The sequence below is a fragment of the Electrophorus electricus genome, chromosome 14, assembly GCF_013358815.1.
Source record: "Electrophorus electricus isolate fEleEle1 chromosome 14, fEleEle1.pri, whole genome shotgun sequence".
Taxonomy (NCBI): Eukaryota; Metazoa; Chordata; class Actinopteri; order Gymnotiformes; family Gymnotidae; genus Electrophorus; species Electrophorus electricus.
This window is the reverse complement of record NC_049548.1, coordinates 1,775,351-1,794,751: the sequence shown is the minus strand read 5'-3', so window position 1 is coordinate 1,794,751 and position 19,401 is coordinate 1,775,351. Positions and strand designations below refer to the sequence as shown.

General features: G+C 39.6%; 1 protein-coding gene and 1 long non-coding RNA gene across 4 annotated transcripts; both read right to left on the bottom strand.

Moving 5' to 3' along the window:
* Nucleotides 1-406: 406 nt before the first annotated feature.
* Nucleotides 407-11,052, bottom strand: LOC113570950. 3 transcript variants are annotated; one of them, XR_003409940.2, is made up of 7 exons: nt 10,974-11,048; nt 3,493-3,539; nt 3,176-3,242; nt 2,515-2,744; nt 1,690-1,894; nt 1,018-1,273; nt 407-674 (listed from the first exon to the last, which is right to left on the bottom strand). It is a non-coding gene; the product is annotated as an uncharacterized LOC113570950 (long non-coding RNA). The 3 variants fall into 3 exon arrangements; XR_004776853.1 differs by lacking the exon at nt 10,974-11,048 and adding an exon at nt 5,695-5,895 and having other exon boundaries at nt 3,493-3,541; XR_003409941.2 differs by lacking the exon at nt 3,493-3,539 and having other exon boundaries at nt 10,974-11,052.
* A 2,756-nt stretch (nt 11,053-13,808) lies between these two features.
* On the bottom strand, nt 13,809-17,572 carry tob1b (transducer of ERBB2, 1b). Its single transcript, XM_026999671.2, has 2 exons — nt 17,322-17,572; nt 13,809-15,902 (listed from the first exon to the last, which is right to left on the bottom strand). The coding sequence occupies exon 2, from the start codon at nt 15,752-15,754 to the stop codon at nt 14,780-14,782; it is 975 nt and encodes a 324-aa protein (XP_026855472.2). The 5' UTR covers nt 15,755-15,902; nt 17,322-17,572; the 3' UTR covers nt 13,809-14,779.
* Nucleotides 17,573-19,401: the final 1,829 nt, after the last annotated feature.

Genomic DNA, 19,401 nt, shown 5'->3' with positions numbered 1-19,401 from the left:
GATTTCTTTTTGGATTATGCAGAATTTACATCGTGTTGTTAACTAGGCTTAGCAACCAAAGCTTCCTTCCTTCCCTAATAGCTTTCTTGGCTGATGTTAAATGAGTAGAAGGTAATACAGACAATATGCATGTGGCTGCAGAAAACAGAGCAGTGTGCTCTAGTGCTGGGGGGGATGAGGGGAAGGTTGGGGGTGCTGCACCAAAGCCTTTCTTATCTTGGGGATCAAGGTAACGAGGTTGCACTTCAGCAATGCTTCTGAGCCTGTCTGACAGCAGAAACAGAAACACTAATTTACTGTATTTTAAAAACTCAGGAAATACTTTCTGTATATATTTTCTTTTATGTTCTTTTGAATAAGATTTAATTTTAAAGGTTGCTTTTTTTCGTGTGTAAGCCTTCACACATGCATTTGACACTTTAGTAAGATTGTTAAAAGGAAAGCTAAAAAAAACTAACTCCGTTTGTGACATCACAGAGGACACTGTAGCACTGCGTTACATGGACAGTGCTGACGGGAAAAAATGATGTAACATTCGTATTTCTGAGGGTCATTTCAGGACGTATTTGTTCCGTCTCCACAATGGGCTGCTGTGAGAGGCAGGCAACCCTTATGCTTGCATAGGACTGCAGGGATGTGCAGCTAGCCAGTCATTCCTCAGATAAGGACTCTGCCTGAAAACAACCAGTTTGCTTTCAGCTCAAACAAGCAAAAATATTTTCAACCTGTGCATACATGGTGCTGTAATTCTTTGGTGATATTGCATATTTTTGTATGCGCACTAGTGCACTGGATTAATCACAAATATTTTCAGATCTTCATACTACACTTTATTATTGCAAAGTATTTACTTCAATATTATTACAAATATTTAAATATTACTATTATTTAAATATGAAATATTAAGTCCTGATAAAAACTAAGTTTTTAAATATATGCCTTAGTTTACCCCTCAGTGGACATTTACTGTGTGTGTGTGTGTATACACTTTAGCATTTACATGTTATGCCTGCTTACTTGATGTGTGCTTCCAGGGAGCAGAGTGATTAATAGCCAGTTTTGCATTTAGATTGCATTCGGTCTGAACCCTGGTCCACAGCAGCAGCGAGACGTCAGAGCCTCTCCATTACAAGCAAGGCTTTCCGAGCTTTAGCAGTCGGTGCAGTGAGATATTACATAAGGCGATCCCAGGACTGCATCCCTGTTTGGGGATTTATACAAGCCGCTGAAAAGGGAGGGTGAGAGGTTATCTAATCCTTGGCCTCCAGAGGAGCTGAGGAAGATGAGGTGGTGAAGCAAGACAAACAGCAAAATTTTAAGATCTTACTCCTCATTGCAGGTTCACTATGGGAATTTTTATGAAAGACATTTCAGTATTTACTTTAGGTATAGAGTATTGCTATAGTATAGCTATAATAATATTGTATAGCATACATTTTATATAATATATTAGTAGATGCATATGAATATTATACTGTAATAAATTTATATTACAATTTACTATTGATATTAAATATTACTGATAATAAAATCTATCATAATCCATTATTTATTTTCAATATCATTATATATATATATATATATATATATATATATATATATATATATATATATATATATATATATAATTTCACTAATATATATCATTTCTATAACATATCATCATATATATGTCACAAATCTTATTACCATCAATATTTTATTCTGGTGCTCTCCTGTCATCACTACAATAAAACCGGGGCTCTCCTTCTTTTGAGCCACATTAGGACTGCCATCGCTTCTTGACATCGAACAGTGCAGTTTATTATTTGGAAGGCATTCTCAGCTCCCAGAGAAGGTGTGTTTGAAATAACGAATGCTTGAAGGCCTCGGACAGGAGCACATAGATCAGGATCTGTTCACATGGGGCAGAAATTATTTTTTTATTCATCAGTGCAATGTTCTACCTCTAGGCAAAAAACCTAAGTGTACTCCATGAATCTGCCCACCCTTATATCTCCTTAATACTAGTAACATGAATTCTACCAAATGTGAATACTATTTTTCAAATAATATTTGACTTAAGGGAGTTTCTTTTATAGTTTATTAGATGGTCTTTAAAATGTAGAGGGTCTTTAAAAATCTGTGAACCGCACTGCCAGAAAAAAAAAAACATTCTCATGTTCTGTGCAGCAACCCATTCTTTTCATTTCATTTGTAAATACTTTTCCATCTTGTGGTGGATATTTACAATAACTTCCCTTTGGGAGAAAAGTTCAAATCAACTTAAAAATAACTCAGACCTCGAGAACAACTTTCTGACAGAAGGATTTTGGAAATTCTTAAATCATTCAGGACATCAACAGATGAATGAAAATAATGTACTAGAACTTCACCGCTGCATACGTTTAAACCCAAAACAACCATTTTCCTTCCAATATCTTATTCTCATAATGAAATATAGAAATTAATGCAAATTAATTCAGAGGAAAAAAAAAAAAGTTTCTTCACAGTAATAAATTAATTCTTGCTCACATTTCCTCAGCATGCTGCAGCCGAATGTTACTCTTTAACTCTCTCCAGCACACACACACACACGGACTAGTAGGCCCATGGGTAATGTTTTCCAAGAGAGGGTCACTGATGCCAGGCTCCCTGGGGAAATGGCTCTCTATAAATAGCAGCTGATGCGTTTGTGATGTAGCCCTTTCCATGTTTGGAGCCTCTGGGGAAGTGGATGTGTGGATGCCAGGCTGAACACCACGCTGTACATGCAGCAGACGCAGCAGAGGTAATGGAGGGAGCAAGAGAAGATGGACAAGCAATCAAAAATCATGAATCTCTGCTAGATTTTCAAAAGGAAGTCCTGACTCAATATTGCATTTTCAAAAAAATGTCCTGAATGTTTGCTACATATTCTGTATATGTGCTGCTAAACTGAGCAAGCACTGGAGAATTATAACAAACACTGAGGAGTAAATTATATAAATAGATTTATATCAAGTATGTAATTATCAATCATGTATCTGAGTTGAGAATTTTAGCATTCGTGAATCAATGTCCCTCTAACTTTATGTATATTACATCTGAAAAGAACTGTGAGCTCAACATTTAAAAGGTAATTCATATAAAGCAAGTGATCTGTTTTTCAAAGATAAGGTGCAGGTGAGGGCACCGTGGAGCCTGCAGTGCTCACCATCCCACATCATCAGGGTCTGTTTAAACTCTGGACCAATTCTTCACTCAGTGAGCTGACCACGGTCCTGGTGAGAGGACAACACACAGGACGTGACAATGCTGTTCTCATAAAAGTATTTTAATGCCAGTTTAGATCTAGTGTACCGACTTATCCTGGTGCCCTTAAGTTGAACTCCAGTGCACATGACATAAAGTGTTGATGAGCACATCGGAGAGGGATATAGAGGGGTTGTGGCTTAGAGTGAGAGAGTGCTGTAAATTGGGAGTGCGGGACGTCATCTTAAAATAATCTGGAATGAGATGGAGCAGACTTACCTGAAAAACCAGAGTCACCTCTTATGTATTCCCCATCTCCCAGGCACCTCTCATGCACACACACACATACACACACACACACACACAAAACACTTATACTTATGACTAATTATTTCGGACTAATTAATATCAAGGTTCTTAAAAGTGTAGTGTTGTCACAGCTGTGTTTTGCAAGGGCAGTCTAAAGTTTACGACCTCGTCCCAATTCAACAAAGCACACAAATTCCTCAAGGCTCAGTATGCAAGGAGCATCGTTCATTCAGCATCAGTAAAAACATTTGCATTTTGTTTTTCACATCCTAGAAGGGCACTCACTCTTGGCTTGTTGTCGTATACCAGTTTGTTTGTTTTTCCTCTGAAAGATGAATTGCTGGAACTAGTAAAGTATACATTTCATGAAAATGTTTCCTGAGCTGTGATTCTGCTCTGCTTTTACTTGCCACTGCACCATTCCTGCTACCCCAAAGGAATGCAAGCTCAGCCTCCGTGATATTTGCATTTCATTGTCAGCGTACCCCTCGCACACCCTGCATGCTGTACCACGCCGTTTAGTGTGGCCTCTCTCCGGGAAAACAAACGGGACTTAGTGGAACTTCTCTTTATTACAGAAACAGCCCAGATTCATTAATTACAGCAATGTGAACATGTGAACAAATGTGAACAGAACAAAAGAGAAGTGAACTGTTGTTTGTGTGTGTGTGTGTGTGTGTGTGTGTGTAGCAGGGGGGTGGGGGTGGCTAGGTTTTTTTTTTTTCAAATATTTCTTTGTTACCTCTCAAAATAAGAAGACTATCATGCACCAGTGGTGTACTGATGATTGGCTATCATGCACCAGTGGTGTAATGATGATGATTGACTATCATGCACCAGTGGTGTACTGATGATTGGCTATCATGCACCAGTGGTGTACTGATGATTGGCTATCATGCACCAGTGGTGTAATGATGATTGACTATCATGCACCAGTGGTGTACTGATGATTGGCTATCATGCACCAGTGGTGTAATGATGATTGACTATCATGCACCAGTGGTGTACTGATGATTGGCTATCATGCACCAGTGGTGTACTGATGATTGACTATCATGCACCAGTGGTGTACTGATGATTGGCTATCATGCACCAGTGGTGTACTGATGATTGACTATCATGCACCAGTGGTGTACTGATGATTGGCTATCATGCACCAGTGGTGTAATGATGATTGACTATCATGCACCAGTGGTGTACTGATGATTGGCTATCATACACCAGTGGTGTAATGATGATTGGCTACCATGCACCAGTGGTGTACTGATGATTGACTATCATGCACCAGTGGTGTAATGATAATTGGCTATCATGCACCAGTGGTGTACTGATGATTGGCTATCATGCACCAGTGGTGTACTGATGATTGACTATCATGCACCAGTGGTGTAATGATGATTGGCTACCATGCACCAGTGGTGTAATGATGATTGGCTATCATGCATCAGTGGTGTATTGATAATTGGCTATCATGCACCAGTGGTGTAATGATGATTGACTTTCATGCACCAGTGGTGTACTGATGACTGACTATAATGCACCAGTGGTGTAATGATGATTGGCTATCATGCACCAGTGTCGTACTGTGGATTGGCTATCATGCACCAGACACTGCATATCTCTAGGGACAGTCTCCCTTGTCCTGTGTTTTGATCCAGGCTTATAAAGACATTAGCCCAGTTTAACGTCTTTGTGATGGAGGCCCCTGGAATAGTGGGTCCGGTTCAGGTGCATGATACATGGAGTAATGGGTGAATGGAACATTCCATCTCACTCAAACTCTCTGGTTACTATCAGTAGTGAGGTAAGAAACCAGACCCCTGCAGCCAGCATCCACTCCACTAAAGCATAAGCTTTCTTGAAAATCCAGAGTCAAACTGGGACTTGTTATTGCTTGTGGGTGTCCTACGCCTTCATTATACATTCAGCTCATTATCACGCCATTGCCATTCTCACAACAAATAATCTGATTATTATATAGGTGTCCCACAGACTTGTCACAATTAGGCTACTAACAACATGCAGTTCTGTTTAAATATAAACAATATGTACCCCATGATCATAATTAAAATAACTATGCTGGTAAGCAGAATGAGTAACCACCTTAATTGCAATGTCACACTAACAAAGCTAAGGAACCTTTCTTTCAAAATCTGCTCTCCAGCAACCAACCTTCAGATTGTTTATCGATTTGGTTTACAGCTGAGAAGTCTTCCTCGCTCTGTCTCAGTGGGCCTCTACCTTCTCCGCGCACACGTCCTCTCCTCTTTCTGACTTGTTTACCTCCGCTGGAGTCGGTAAAGGGTCACCTGGTCCCATTGGGCTCTCCATTATCCAGTAGTGAGGAGAGCGAAGCAGGCAGCCTGGCCTGCACTCCAGTGACTGTCACCCGTAGTGTCTCTGTCATCTCGGGCAACATGAGATGGAATTATTATGACCTGAAATCTGATCACATGCAGTAGTGCCTGACATACAAGGTGGAGATAAGGTAATTATGTTTCAAAGTAGCTATGGGATTCCCAGGGAAACAGGTCAACTGGGATTTAAGGCTACATTTAGACAGGTGGTCAGGGCAGTTTCCTTCCATATATCAACACTTTTGAATTTTCCTAAAGTCAGTAATATTAAGGAATATCTGTCCTTCCATCACAGTATGGAAAGTATTCACATTATGACAACCATTAAAGCAAATAATTTGTATTTCTAGTATAAGCACAAGATCAGATACGATAATAAGGAAAGACCTGTGTGTTCCCAGAATTCTACTGTGCCATTTAAACATATGCTATGTGCCAGACACATAGTGCATTAATGTCAAAGTCCTCTATACCTTCTCTCTGTTGTCTTTCAGTTTAACCCTTTGCTAGTATCTTGGGAGGGATTAGATCTATGCCAAGGGTCCATATGCAATATGCAATCTCTGGCAATTGCAAGAAGGCAAGGTCAACAGATGACTGTTCAATGCACTGCAGTACTGGTCATGCTAACAGAACACCAGCCACACAGAATATTAACTCAGTCAGTGTAATAATAATCTCCTATTAAATGTTTTGCATTTCTCATCTCTTGAAGCTCAATGCTCTGAAAAGGACTGTTGAAGAAAAACCTTCACCCATTCCTGCCTTAGTTTTGGGTCCAGTCCTTCAGATTCTTTAGATTTTGGTTCTTTATGTTCTGAATAAACTTAAGCATTAAAGGCTTCAAATCCTTAAGCATGCACTGAGAAGAAACTATTTCAGGGATATTTTGACAGTTTTTCCATCTCAAAATATGCTTCAGTTTATAATGTGTTATATGCTAAATGCCCTCATCAGATGTAACTCTTCTGTAAAACTACAGTCATACATGTAAAAGACCCCACACCTTGTATCGTGTTGACTTTTCTCTATATTTTATAATACATGTGAAATTTAAAATCCTGACCTATTGAAGCTATTGTTTCAAATGTTACCAGACAAAATCTACTTTTAAAATGCTACTCATCTCTAAACAAAGGACTTGCCTACTGTTAGTCTTCTAAAAGAGTACACAGGCTACCATTAAGCAGCCTATATTCACACTGTTAACTCGTTTCCCTGTCTCACATAATGCTAATGCGCACTACTCCAGCCTTGTGCTTAAGGAAAGCGATCATTAATCTCGCCCTGGAGCAGGTCCCACGCAGTAACAGCACTATAGCCTTTGCAGAGTTTTTTCCATCGTGCTAACTTCTGTGCAACCCATGCAGAAAGGTTCCTTGGTAGTGTCAGGCTTGACTGACTAATCTCCGGTCAGACCATCCAATGTATTGCGCCACACCACGATGGCGGGGATGGTTAGTATTCTCTTGTCCCCGGATACAGCCGAACAGCCGTGACCCTAGCAGAAAAAAAGGTTGTTGAATAGTGGAGCTTAGCCTGTAATTCATCCTGCTTGAGTGGTTGCCAGGTACTCCGCTAGCTTTCTCACACAGCCTGGGACACAGGGCACAGTACAGGAAAAACTCTCGGCCCTAAACACTAAGTGTTTCTCATTCTAGACACGAGGGAAGTAGCCAGCACAGACAGACACACACATACACACAGACACCCACACACACGCTAAAAGATCTTGTTCTGGACTCCACTCGAGTCAGTTCAATACAATCCTCTCTTGCCCTAGCTTCAAACATTGATCACAGCAGTACTGCACATTGAATGTTGTACAGATACAATACATAAGCAGGACTAACGTGATTCTAAGAAAGAAATTACTTATTATTAGAATCAGATCTTTTAAAGATTTGTGAAATGCATCATTCTGTGAAAGGTAGAAAACCATTAAAGGATTATCATTTGTACCATTAGAATTGCTTGTGAACAAAATCTAATACACTTAACTCACACTTTATGCTTTGCTTGCTGTAATTCATCTGCAACTGAGTCATTAGCTCTTGTCATATGTTCATACATGGCTTCCTATTTCACAGGGGTATAAATATGAGGTGACACACACACCATTCTCTCTTACTCAATTGTCATTTTGAGGAAGGACAGGAAAATAAAAAAGAAATGAGACAAAATGTTCTTGACCTTCAGGTAAGTGCCATAAAATGGCCACGTATTTAGGAGCCCTTTCTATTGTCAGCTTAAGTAATGGTAGGGTTGATAAAGCTGCATCTTGGAGAATGCCTTTGTATTTTTACACATTTGGAAAGGTAGTTTAGGATGGAGGCAAACCAGCTCAAGGACTGTCACCATGTCTCCAAAACTCAGATATGACCCCACCTGCATACCAAGTTATTTGAAGGGCTTATTAAAAGCAAGACTGTACACTTATCGATGAAAGTGTCTGGCGTGTTTATTGCTGATGTCCCTGGTACTTGGGAACTGGATTCCATGGTCAGATCATACCTTAACAGCATTTTTATAACTATCAGATAGTTATCATATGAAACTTTTGGTAATTGTGATATAATTACATTTTTTATATTTCTGTGCTATGGTATCCCAATGAGACTTATCTATGGAAAACATTTGTACGTCTGTATATCAGAAAAGCAGAGATGTATCTGAGAAGGGCCAAAGGATTTCAAAACTCTATAATTGTATCTTTTCAGATGCTTCCCAACACCCAAATGGCATTTAGTGAGTATGTATATCTGCAATACAATGCACAGACCCAGATTACTGTGGATTACATCATTTTGCAGTCTGTCTGAGGCAATTGATGCTCAAACTGAAATTACAGAAATATTGCAGACTGGAGTATTTTATGGAGGGATGATTAATCTAAATTAGAGAACTTTGTACAGGTATTTTTTTTGTAAGTCAAAAGTCCTCTCTGAACACCTTGCAGTGTGTTTCCAGTTCTGTAGCCAAATCTTTTAAAAATGTGGTATAATTTAGAAACATTTGGAATGTTTGTGGATAGCTACATATAATTTTGATTAATGCCTCTCTAGATCAGTACCTCTCTACTGTACTACGTTCACACTCATACTCTATCCTCTCTACTATACTAAGTTCAAACTCATTCTCTATCCTCTCTACTATACTAAGTTCAAACTCATTCTCTATCCTCTCTAATATACTATGTTCACACTCATACTCTATCCTCTCTACTATACTAAGTTCACACTCATTCTATATCCTCTCTACTATACTAAGTTCACACTCATTCTCTATCCTCTCTACTGTACTATGTTCACACTCATTCTTTATCCTCTCTACTGTACTAAGTTCACACTCATACTCTATCCTCTCTACTATACTAAGTTCACACTCATACTCTATCCTCTCTACTATACTAAGTTCAAACTCATACTCTATCCTCTCTACTGTACTAAGTTCACACTCATACTCTATCCTTTCTACTGTACTTAGTTCACACTCATTCTCTATCCTCTCTACTGTACTAAGTTCACACTCATTCTCTATCCTCTCTACTGTACTAAGTTCACACTCATTCTCTATCCTCTCTACCGTACTAAGTTCACACTCATTCTCTATCCTCTCTACTGTACTAAGTTCACACTCATTCTCTATCCTCTCTACTGTACTAAGTTCACACTCATTCTCTATCCTCTCTACTGTACTAAGTTCACACTCATACTCTATCCTCTCTACTGTACTAAGTTCATGCTCATACTTTGTGCTCTTTTAAATGAAAACTAACAAGATCATTCATACCAGACAACAAGATCTCCCGCAGCAGCAAACGCTTGTATGGAATACAACAGCATGCTAATGTTACAAACCTTTCTTCAAAATTCCCATGGCTTTTGAAAATATACAATTAAATTAAATTGGTGTTCTCCAAAAGATAATATACACACAAACACAGAACAAAGCAAAGGACATGTTTGTGTTTTCTTATTCAATTCACTGTATGAGCAACAATTACTATTATTGGCATGAGTGATTCACAAGGAAATGTAATAAAATGCCTGCCAAGGTGTGAATCTAACCCTGCCAGTATCATGGTTATATTGTTATCATTGTTATGCAAGTGCACTTGTAAAGAATTTGAAAGGCCATTGCATTAAATGTAAGAAATGCCCAGCATATCACGAGGAACACGATGTGACTGGAACTGTATTGAAGCTGGAACATTTTTACCAAGAAAATGTGATTTATTTTTTTTTTTTGATTATGTGAGAGAATAAGAAACACAGGCTTGCACTGGTATGTGTCAATCTTCAGATGATACTTCCTCATAGACTTTTACTGCTCCTTCCACTCTGATGTTAGTACATGCTCCAAGTGTGACAAAGGTTGTTCCATTTTACCACAGCTTTTACTGAAAATCACATATTGTATTCAGTGTGCCTTTTTGCTGAATAATTTAGACTGGGGAGAGTTCCTTTGATTGCTACCTACCTCAGTGGACTTAAATCTGACACTGCATATGTGAAGCGTCTAGTCTACTTGCTTTATAGACACAATCATCCCAACCAGAAATATGGGATGAAATTTTATGCTTTTGTCCTAAGATTTAAGGAAGCACATTTTTTGACCAGTTTCTCCAGTCAACTGACATCAGTCATGAGACCAGAGGTTATGAGCAGTTTGGTTTCCATACAGCGTTGAAGTGATAGATGTTTCCCTATATGTCACAGCCCATTTGACAAGGATTCTACTGGCTTGAATCACAGAGTAATTCTTTAGCTGTGACATGTGGGGTGTTTCCTCATAACTCCTTTTCAATGTGTGCGAGCACGTGTGCTGACAATGGCTTGCAACAGCCCTTTAGCAAAGTCTCAGAGCTCCTACCAAATTACCAAAACCAAAAGAAAGGCTTAGCATGTCGTGGGAGAGGGCATGCAGCGTGTGCATTCAAATGACTGGGCCATCATAAGGGACAGCGTAACAAAAGACGTTCTGATTAGAGGGTTTAGTTTTATCCTAGTGAAATCTAATATGCGTCAAGTACTCAGCAGGGTAGGGGTCAAGCAGTTAGGTTCTATTTCCATGTAGTCAGGGCTACCTTACCTTACATAGGCAAAACAATTAAGTTCCAGCAGGCTCTCTGTGGCCAAAACAAATGGCTGTCTTATCTCTCCAGGGCAGAGGCAGCTAGATTAGAGGAGAAACTGTGTTGCAGCTTCCTATTATAAGAGCAGAGGTTTATGGGTGAGCGCTGCAGGGAGCCAGCCGAGATTAAATTACACAGGGCCGGGAACATCAAATACTTCAGGGACCAAGGGAGGGGAATGGTCTCTGTTGCCAGTGATACTCTCCAAAGAGGGAGGCACGACAATGCCAAACAAAATCCATCAATACCGCATGTGCTCGGGCCCGAGTCCTACATAGCAGCAAGTCATTCACAGCGCAAAAGGTTTCACCACAATAGAATCACTCATCCATACTGGAAGCTTAAGCCCTGGCACTGTGTACTGTGTGTGCTGCGAATGACGATGGGGTCATAAAAAAGACCGTTTTCAGAGAGTCGGTGCATAAACTTTTTTCGTCATGTCACTTCAGCTTCGAGTCATCTGTGGCATTGAAAGAAGACGTGTTTTGGGAGGGTCATTGTTTGAGGGTCGTAGTATTGTCATGACCATAAAAGGGTGTGTAACATGTAAAAAGGTCTTTGTGATAACTGCAATCAGGAATGCTATATCAGCTTCAATTAACCTCCAACACTACAGCATGCTGACACCCCTGTGAGAAACATTGTCTTGCTCATTGAAAAAATAGAAGTGTGACTAAATATGTCATGTGACATACAACACCTGAAGTGATTACAAAAGAGTCCATGTATGGCAAGCCCAGAAAAGCTAAAAATAGTTCTCTGAGATGGTCGTTCTTCAGCTTGTTCAACTTGAATTTCAACCTCTATGTAGATACCAAGGATTTTTGCATGCATGCTTTACAAGTGCTTAGCTCCACCTTGTTTCATAGAGTTTTCAAACCCTAATATATAAGCCAGCAAGTTCTTTGTAGACAAGTAACAAAGAGACCTTCCTATGTTTGATATGCCTACAGTTTGATATGCAAATTGGTATTAAATTCAGTTTGACACTGACATAGCTCATGAGAGTATAACTGTTGGATCACACATGAAATGGCAAACCCAGTGCTAACTGAAGTCTGGGATCCAAACTACCATAATGCATTGTACTGTATATTGTGGACTGAAATCAAGAAACTAACATCAACTATGTCTTACAAATGAATAGTATACATGCCTTTTATGCCTTTCATCAGGGGATTCTGAAGGGAAAGTACAGATGACCCTTAATATTTGCACTCCACATTTGTGAACTCAGTTATTATTTGCGAATTTGGTTATTTCAGGTTTGCCGTCAATAATTAAATGAGTTTCTGGTGGGAGATTTGCAGTGTATTGCAAAAAAATCACAGATATGTAAATAAAACTTTAAAAGTAGTAAATCATAGAGTCAAATATCTATATTATTAATATAATATAAAAATATTTATATTCTTAATATAATTGTTGTTTTGTGCTTTATATATGATCGGAAGTACTAGTACTAGTAATAAAGAGTTTGAGAAGCCTAGAGTTATTTGCAGATTTCCACACTCATGAGGTCTTGCGCCCATAACTACAGCAAATATGAAAGTAAGACTGTTAATGAAATCCTAATACTCAAAAAATTATTTCAGTATACTACTGCTAGGAGTTTCTCTCACAGCTCTCAAATGTCTGATACGATTCATGGCACCAAAACATGTGTATTGTATTACTGTATCATAACACCCAACCTTGCAGGCAACTATGACTAAAACCAGTCCACACAGCAATAGAATAGATCAGTATCTTACCTGATCAATAAACAAGTTTTTGGACAAACTGGTCACCAGTTATTTTCACAAAACCTGTAAACTTGAGGTAAATAGTATCCTGTTAAATCCTTGGTAATAGTATCAAAGTTAATGGAATTCCAGTGCTAAAAAGCTAAAACATACAGCATTTCAGGCAAACATGCATTTTTACAGCTGGCTGTATCCAAGCTCACATACAGCATTAGGTCACTTTCAAACCACAGCATTGAAAATATACAATCTTTGTGAATGCCACGACCACTTTAATCACAGCACTCACAGGACAGGCTTAACACTCAGCTGCAAAAGCAAAATGCACGTTTCAAGATTAATTGCAGAGCAAGGCTGATATCCACAACAGTAACAAGCATTCACAGAGGGAGGGCTGACAAACACTGTACAGTGAAATACGTGCAAGCTATTCATAATCTTTGGTGACAAGGCTAAGTATCCTAGAGGACAACATGAACACTTAGAGATGTAACCATCAAAGCCTTAAACCTTAATGAATATGCAACCTGTAGATATTTAGTTATCAGAATCATGATTAAAAAAAAAAAACCTTGCTTAGCATGGCATATCTAAACATAATATTGAATGAATAATGAATAAGAAAACAGGCTTTAGAACAATAACAGGAAAGTTCCTCAGTTTGCAATGAATGAGGCCATTACTCCATTTAACCCGTTTCCATTTTCCTTTTGAAAGTCATCTGTCCCACTCTCCTGAAGACAGAAATGCACGGCTTTACACTGGACAGTTTGGAGTGCTCAGAACGTTCGGGTACTAAATGCCCTACACTAATAACCATAAAGCACAAAATAAAGACTATGTAGGCCTACTCAGTGATACTGAGCTTTAAAGTGATAAGACTGCTTCTTATTGCGTACCTAGAAATGAAAAGATGATGCAAGATGCCAAGTACTGGCCCTTAAAAGTAGATTGCCATTGTGCCATTTCATAAATGATTGTGGCGACATTCAGAAAACCAAGGCCATTGGTAAAGAAACTGGAGAGCAAAAGAACCATACCAAGATCTTTCTTGACTAAATTTGCTTTTATTGAAAAAGGCAAGGGTGCAAATATGAAATAAAAAAAAATAAAGACAAGCATATATTTTTAAGCATTTTAATACAAACTTAATATAAACTATTTCAGTCCCTCTTGACATGTAAGACACTGACTCAAAATACTTTGTTATACCGTATTTTATCAAGTATTGCACAATGTTGGTACAAAATTAATGTATAGGATTACATTGTCCATAATATAGCAAAAATCTAACTTTTTAAACAGAAAATACAACTCTTGTTTCAAAAAAGCAAATATTTCTACACTGAATTTCCAACACTAAAGAATATCCTGTACACAATCTTTAGAATATTTGATCTATTTTAAAGATGGGTTTCCTCAACAATTTTATTAAAAAACAATATATAACATAAAGCTGCTGCAGCCATCACAGATCACTGTAGTAGTAAAAAGATATAAATGCAATACCGTGTCGTAGAAACAATATATACTCTGATACTTTACAAACTCTGTACTTAATTAAATTATACAATTAGAAAAAAGACCAAGTAACCCCAGATATATATTCATTAGTGCCAATTGCTTAAAAATTAGCCAAGTCTTAACCAACTTTAAAATACTGTAAGAGGCCAGAACTTGACATGTATTTTTTAATATTTCAGGTTTTTTTTCTTTAAAACAGTAAAAAATTATTTTGTGCTTTGTTGGCAAAAACAGGAAAAGAAAACAATGACATTGACTTGAAGTAACCAAGCTTGGACACATTTGTACAACAAGCTTTGAGTAAAAACAAACTCAAGGGGGCACAGAAAGACGACACCCTCGGGCACATGCACTCTTCAGTGACTAACAGGGATTTCTTTGTTTCCATGTTCACAGTTTTTTTTTTTCTATGTCCTTTGCTAGTGTGCGTTGTTCTTTGTTATTCTTCCTTTTCTCCTTTTGCCAACAATAATTTATAAATAAATCTGTATTTATTAGTTAGCCATGACTGGCTGGAATTGCTGGTTGGAATACTGCATGTTACTCAGACTGAAGTTTAGACCATCCATGAGAGACTTGTCATTCAGGCTCCCATAGGCTGCAAACATGTCAAAGGCATTGTTGTACTGCAGAGGGCTGAGACTGAGGGGATTCTCGCTGTTGAACATCGCAGTGGAGCTGCCCTGGCCCTGGAAGTTGGGGAAAACAAACTCCTTGGCATTAGGGGAGAGCGCCGAGGCCTTCTGCTGCTGCCCTCCAAGGCCAAGGCCATAGAGAGAATGCATGGAAGTGGAGATGGCTTTCTGCTTCAGTAGGTTGTTCACATTCAGGCCCAGGCTGGTGGGAGACGTGCGCGCCACCTTGCTGCTGCTGCGGCTGCTATTCTTCATCTTGGTGGAGCCGAACTTGGTGGCAGCAAAAGTGGCTGTGGTGAAGGTTAAAGGCTGAGTGGAGCGTGGCATGAACGATGGGCTGACAGCAGCAGACTGGCTGAAAGGAGGCGACGGAGAGCTCGATTCAGAAGAGACTCCCACAGGGTCACTGATTGGCATGAAGACCTGAGCGTCTGGGTTAAAACTGTTTCTGATCTCCTTGTCCAACTCTGACCCATTCTCACCGTTATCATCCACGTACAGCACCTTGACAGGTCCCTTCTCCCCAATCTGGTAGGACACCTCAAAGGGGTCGATCCAGACACTGAGATCCTGAGGCAAGTTATTCCGGACATCTTCAATGTCCAGCCCACTCTCTTTGGCTGCTTCTTCAAATACTGGATCCACCTTCTCTCCGACATGTATACACCTAAACCCAGACCCTTTGTATGGCTTGTCAGGGTACCAGTGTCCCTCATATTTCTTCTTCAACTGCCTTTCAAGCTCCTCACCAAAAATGTTTACCCGACGTCGAGGGAGTTTGTTGTACAGATAAGATATAATGAAGTTGAGTGCTACTTGGATTTCAAGCTGCATAGCTGCTTCACAGTTGCAAGTATGCTGTTGGGAGTTGCTTTAGCAGAGTATTGCAAAAACCTCCTAGGCAGTAGAGATCAGTTTGGACAAACAGAGCTGCTGCTTGCTGGGAAAATATTTGTCGTTCCACAGGAAACTCTTCTTTATCCTTAGAAGGGGAAAGAGAGGCAAGATATTCAACTCTCAAGTCATTTAGCCTTTGTAACATACTACAGAAGTATCTGATAAGGAAGTTAACCACATATATAAATATTAGGTATTGTAGTGTACTGCTTCACTTATGATACATTCAATATAAAATAGATGTACAATAGTATTCCTTGAAATATGGAATACCAAAAAAGGGGATATGGAATGGGGGCAACGGATAAGCACTGCATACCGAACAGCTGGAGATAAAACCCCTTTGGAGATTTAATTAGATAGATATAGACTTGACATAATATGGTGCGTCAAAGCAACAAAAACGTTAGCTATACAATACGCGTTCATCCCACAACATTCATAAAAATCAAGTTGTGAAATATCCTCCCATTAAATATAGGGCATTTCCAAACAATGCGACACTTCGCGAGTCGACATTGCGCAATAGATGTAGCCATCAGGTTTCCTCAAGACAGCAAACCAATAACATGGCGCTATGCGTGGGGTGTAGCCAAATCCGACAAACCCAGCTACCCTCTCTCTCCTCATGGAAGTACATGATTTGCTTACATTTTTTGCATATCTTTACATATCGGCCAGCCTATTATTAAAAAGAGCCGTTAATACAGAATCAGGCAATATCAGACACGACAGGTTTATTTCCATCATATTGTGTAACGTTAGCTAGCTATGACAGCTGCCGACCGACTTTACCCACTCTTCAGATTAAAAGATTATTAGTCTAACGGGGACAGTTTTTGTTTGTCAGAAACGCACTTTGCCTCCGTCAAACTATCCTTCCTTTTAAACTGTTTGTGCATGTTGCTCACGTAGCTAGTCAGCTAAATAACTAACTTAGCTAGCCGGCCATCGACCTGACTAGCTAAGCCATATTACCATCAACCAAACATCGAAACAAATATGGAAGTGAAACCCAGAAAAATAAATAGGTTCTACTCAACTGAACTCTATTTTACCGGATTGCCAGCTATCCTAAGCAGCTTGTGCAGTGTGTCTGACCATCAGGTAAAGGTAAGCAGGCTAGCCTGGCTAACTGGCTTAGCACACAGCTAGGTGACGCCTTCACGAGAGACGAACAGAGAACCTGTCACGGTCCATAGTCAAGTAGCTAGAGCTTCATATAAACTTCTAAACTTCTGAACATAAAGGCTAGCTATATCGTGCATTAAATTAATCTAAATATGGCTGCGGTTTCAGGATTTATTTCACAGCTGTGTGAAGATGAACTGAGGGACATCTTGTTCTGGGAGGACATAGCTTAGCTAGCCAACGAGTTGGACGATTAAAACCACCGACGCTAGCCTAACGTACAAACATAATGCATCTAGTTGAGACCAGTCAGGTATACTGGTTGACTCAGTGTAGAGGCAAGTCTGAGGTGTAGAGATTCAGTGATACTTACATTTAGGAGCTCGACTCCGCTTTCTAACGTTAGATTCCCGGAGAAGCTCGACGACTGTCTGTCTTCCGCAACAGTTTTTACCCAACAGCTCGATATTTAGATGATGATGTTGATGATGATGATTATTATTATTATTCCAGTTGCGATCGTGTCAGTGTAGTATTTTCGCCTTGTTTACTTTCTATTGTGGGATAGTTTGTATCTTAGCAGGCAACCCGCCTCCCACTGCCCGGGAGTTTTCGCAACTCTGCCTCCTACACCAGCGCCAGGACCCTCTTTATAGCCACGGACGCGGGGTAGGCGGGGACGCCGCTTCATCGGTCAACACCCTAACGACGACAACGATTGGACCGTTTTAGCTGTCGTCACCGGCTCGCCTCCTTGGCTTTTGTGCTCATTGGCTACAAACATATGTCAATAATTAAGAACCTGCCCCTAAAAACTCGTTTTGTTATCCGACCAATCAGCGACAAGTACATTAGAACAGTTGTTAGCAGTTTTATGTTCCCAGATAAACTGATTCTGTGCTTATACAGGGACGCTTGATATTTAAGTATACACACCTTCTTAATATACTTGCCATGCTTTCAGTTCCAATAAACTAGTTGCTAAAGATCATATCACTGTCATATTCAGACTAGTAAAAACTTATGCGATTGATGTAACGTAAATTTCTTTAAATTCAGTGCAGTTTAAAATGACAAACAGTGAAGAAGAATAATTAGTGTAATAGATCATTTAATAAATAAGAAAAATACAAGGAAAAATATTTTCTTGTAGCAGCGATTTAACCTGCTTGTGCCCTTCAGTGAGTTGCATGGTGGGCGGGGGAGAGGGCTCTGACTATTGGCTACAGAGCTTTCTGACGGCATCATAGCCACGCCTTGTTGTGACTGGACACCCACGCGTTTTTAGGTGGCCACGCCCTTTGTAGGATTAGTGAGAGATAGGGTGGAGGAGGAAAGAGCAACCAAACGAGTTCGTCCTTATGTTTTCATGCTAAGGTGACCATGGTAACAGGCTAACTGCTCTCAAAGAGAGCATATAAAATAGCAATAGTGTCACTAATAGTAAAGACATTTTAGCCAGCTTTCTACTTCAAATGGCCTGGAAGCAGCTAGACCATGAGAAAAGATTGGTTTCAGCAGTTACTTCAGATATAACAACAGAGCAGAGTTGGGCCTAATCCTTTTTTTTTTTTCCATTTATAGCTCTGGGCTTTAAATCGCTTCAGAGTTTCTACTGCTAAACTCTGTCATATGACTGAGGGGCCAGATGATTCAGAGTTGAGTGTAATCCAAGCAGCCCTTTGAACTCCACAGTGCAGGAGAGAGTGAATTCTGTCTGAGTATGAAAGTTCACAGTGCAGGGGAGGAGAGACCGAGGGAGGAAAGCAGAGAGGCAGGCTGTTTGGCTTATTTATTATTAGCCTGCCTGGGTAAAAGTGGCTGTTGACAAAGTAAGCTACTTGCTTACGTGACACGATCAGTTTGCTCCCTGCCTGGAACATATAACAGGTCGATTTATGATGGTAGTCAATTTCAAGACTCCAAATCTAAATATGCAATGTGTTTTAAACAGATTCTCAGCAATGTAGGCTATGGAATACATTTTATAATCAGCATGATATTAGTCAGGTAAGTTGACATGGTATTTTACATTCCATAAGTCTGTCGTGAAAAGGTCATAAGTGTAGTCAGAATATACGTCAGCCTTAAAGGGTGAGCTCACACTTTAAACAGAGTGTATCATGGCAACCACAAACTTGTAACAACACATGAGAAATTTCTACTCTTCCCACCTCTTGCCTTGTGCTGTTCTGTGAGCACGTTGCCACACCTTTACCTTTTTTTTACAAATGCACCATACCTGTCTTATCTTAAGGAACAGGTGCTGTGTCTTACGTGCATACAGACCTAGTTCCTCAATATAGTTTTCTGTACTACATTCCTGTATCCATTTCTGTGCAAGGATTCTGTGTGTCAGGCTTTTCCTGAGTGTTCTCTCTCATTCTGCCATCTCTCAAGCCAGAGCTTGAGAAAGAGAAATAATACATTGGACGTACTTTGCAGCAAATGTG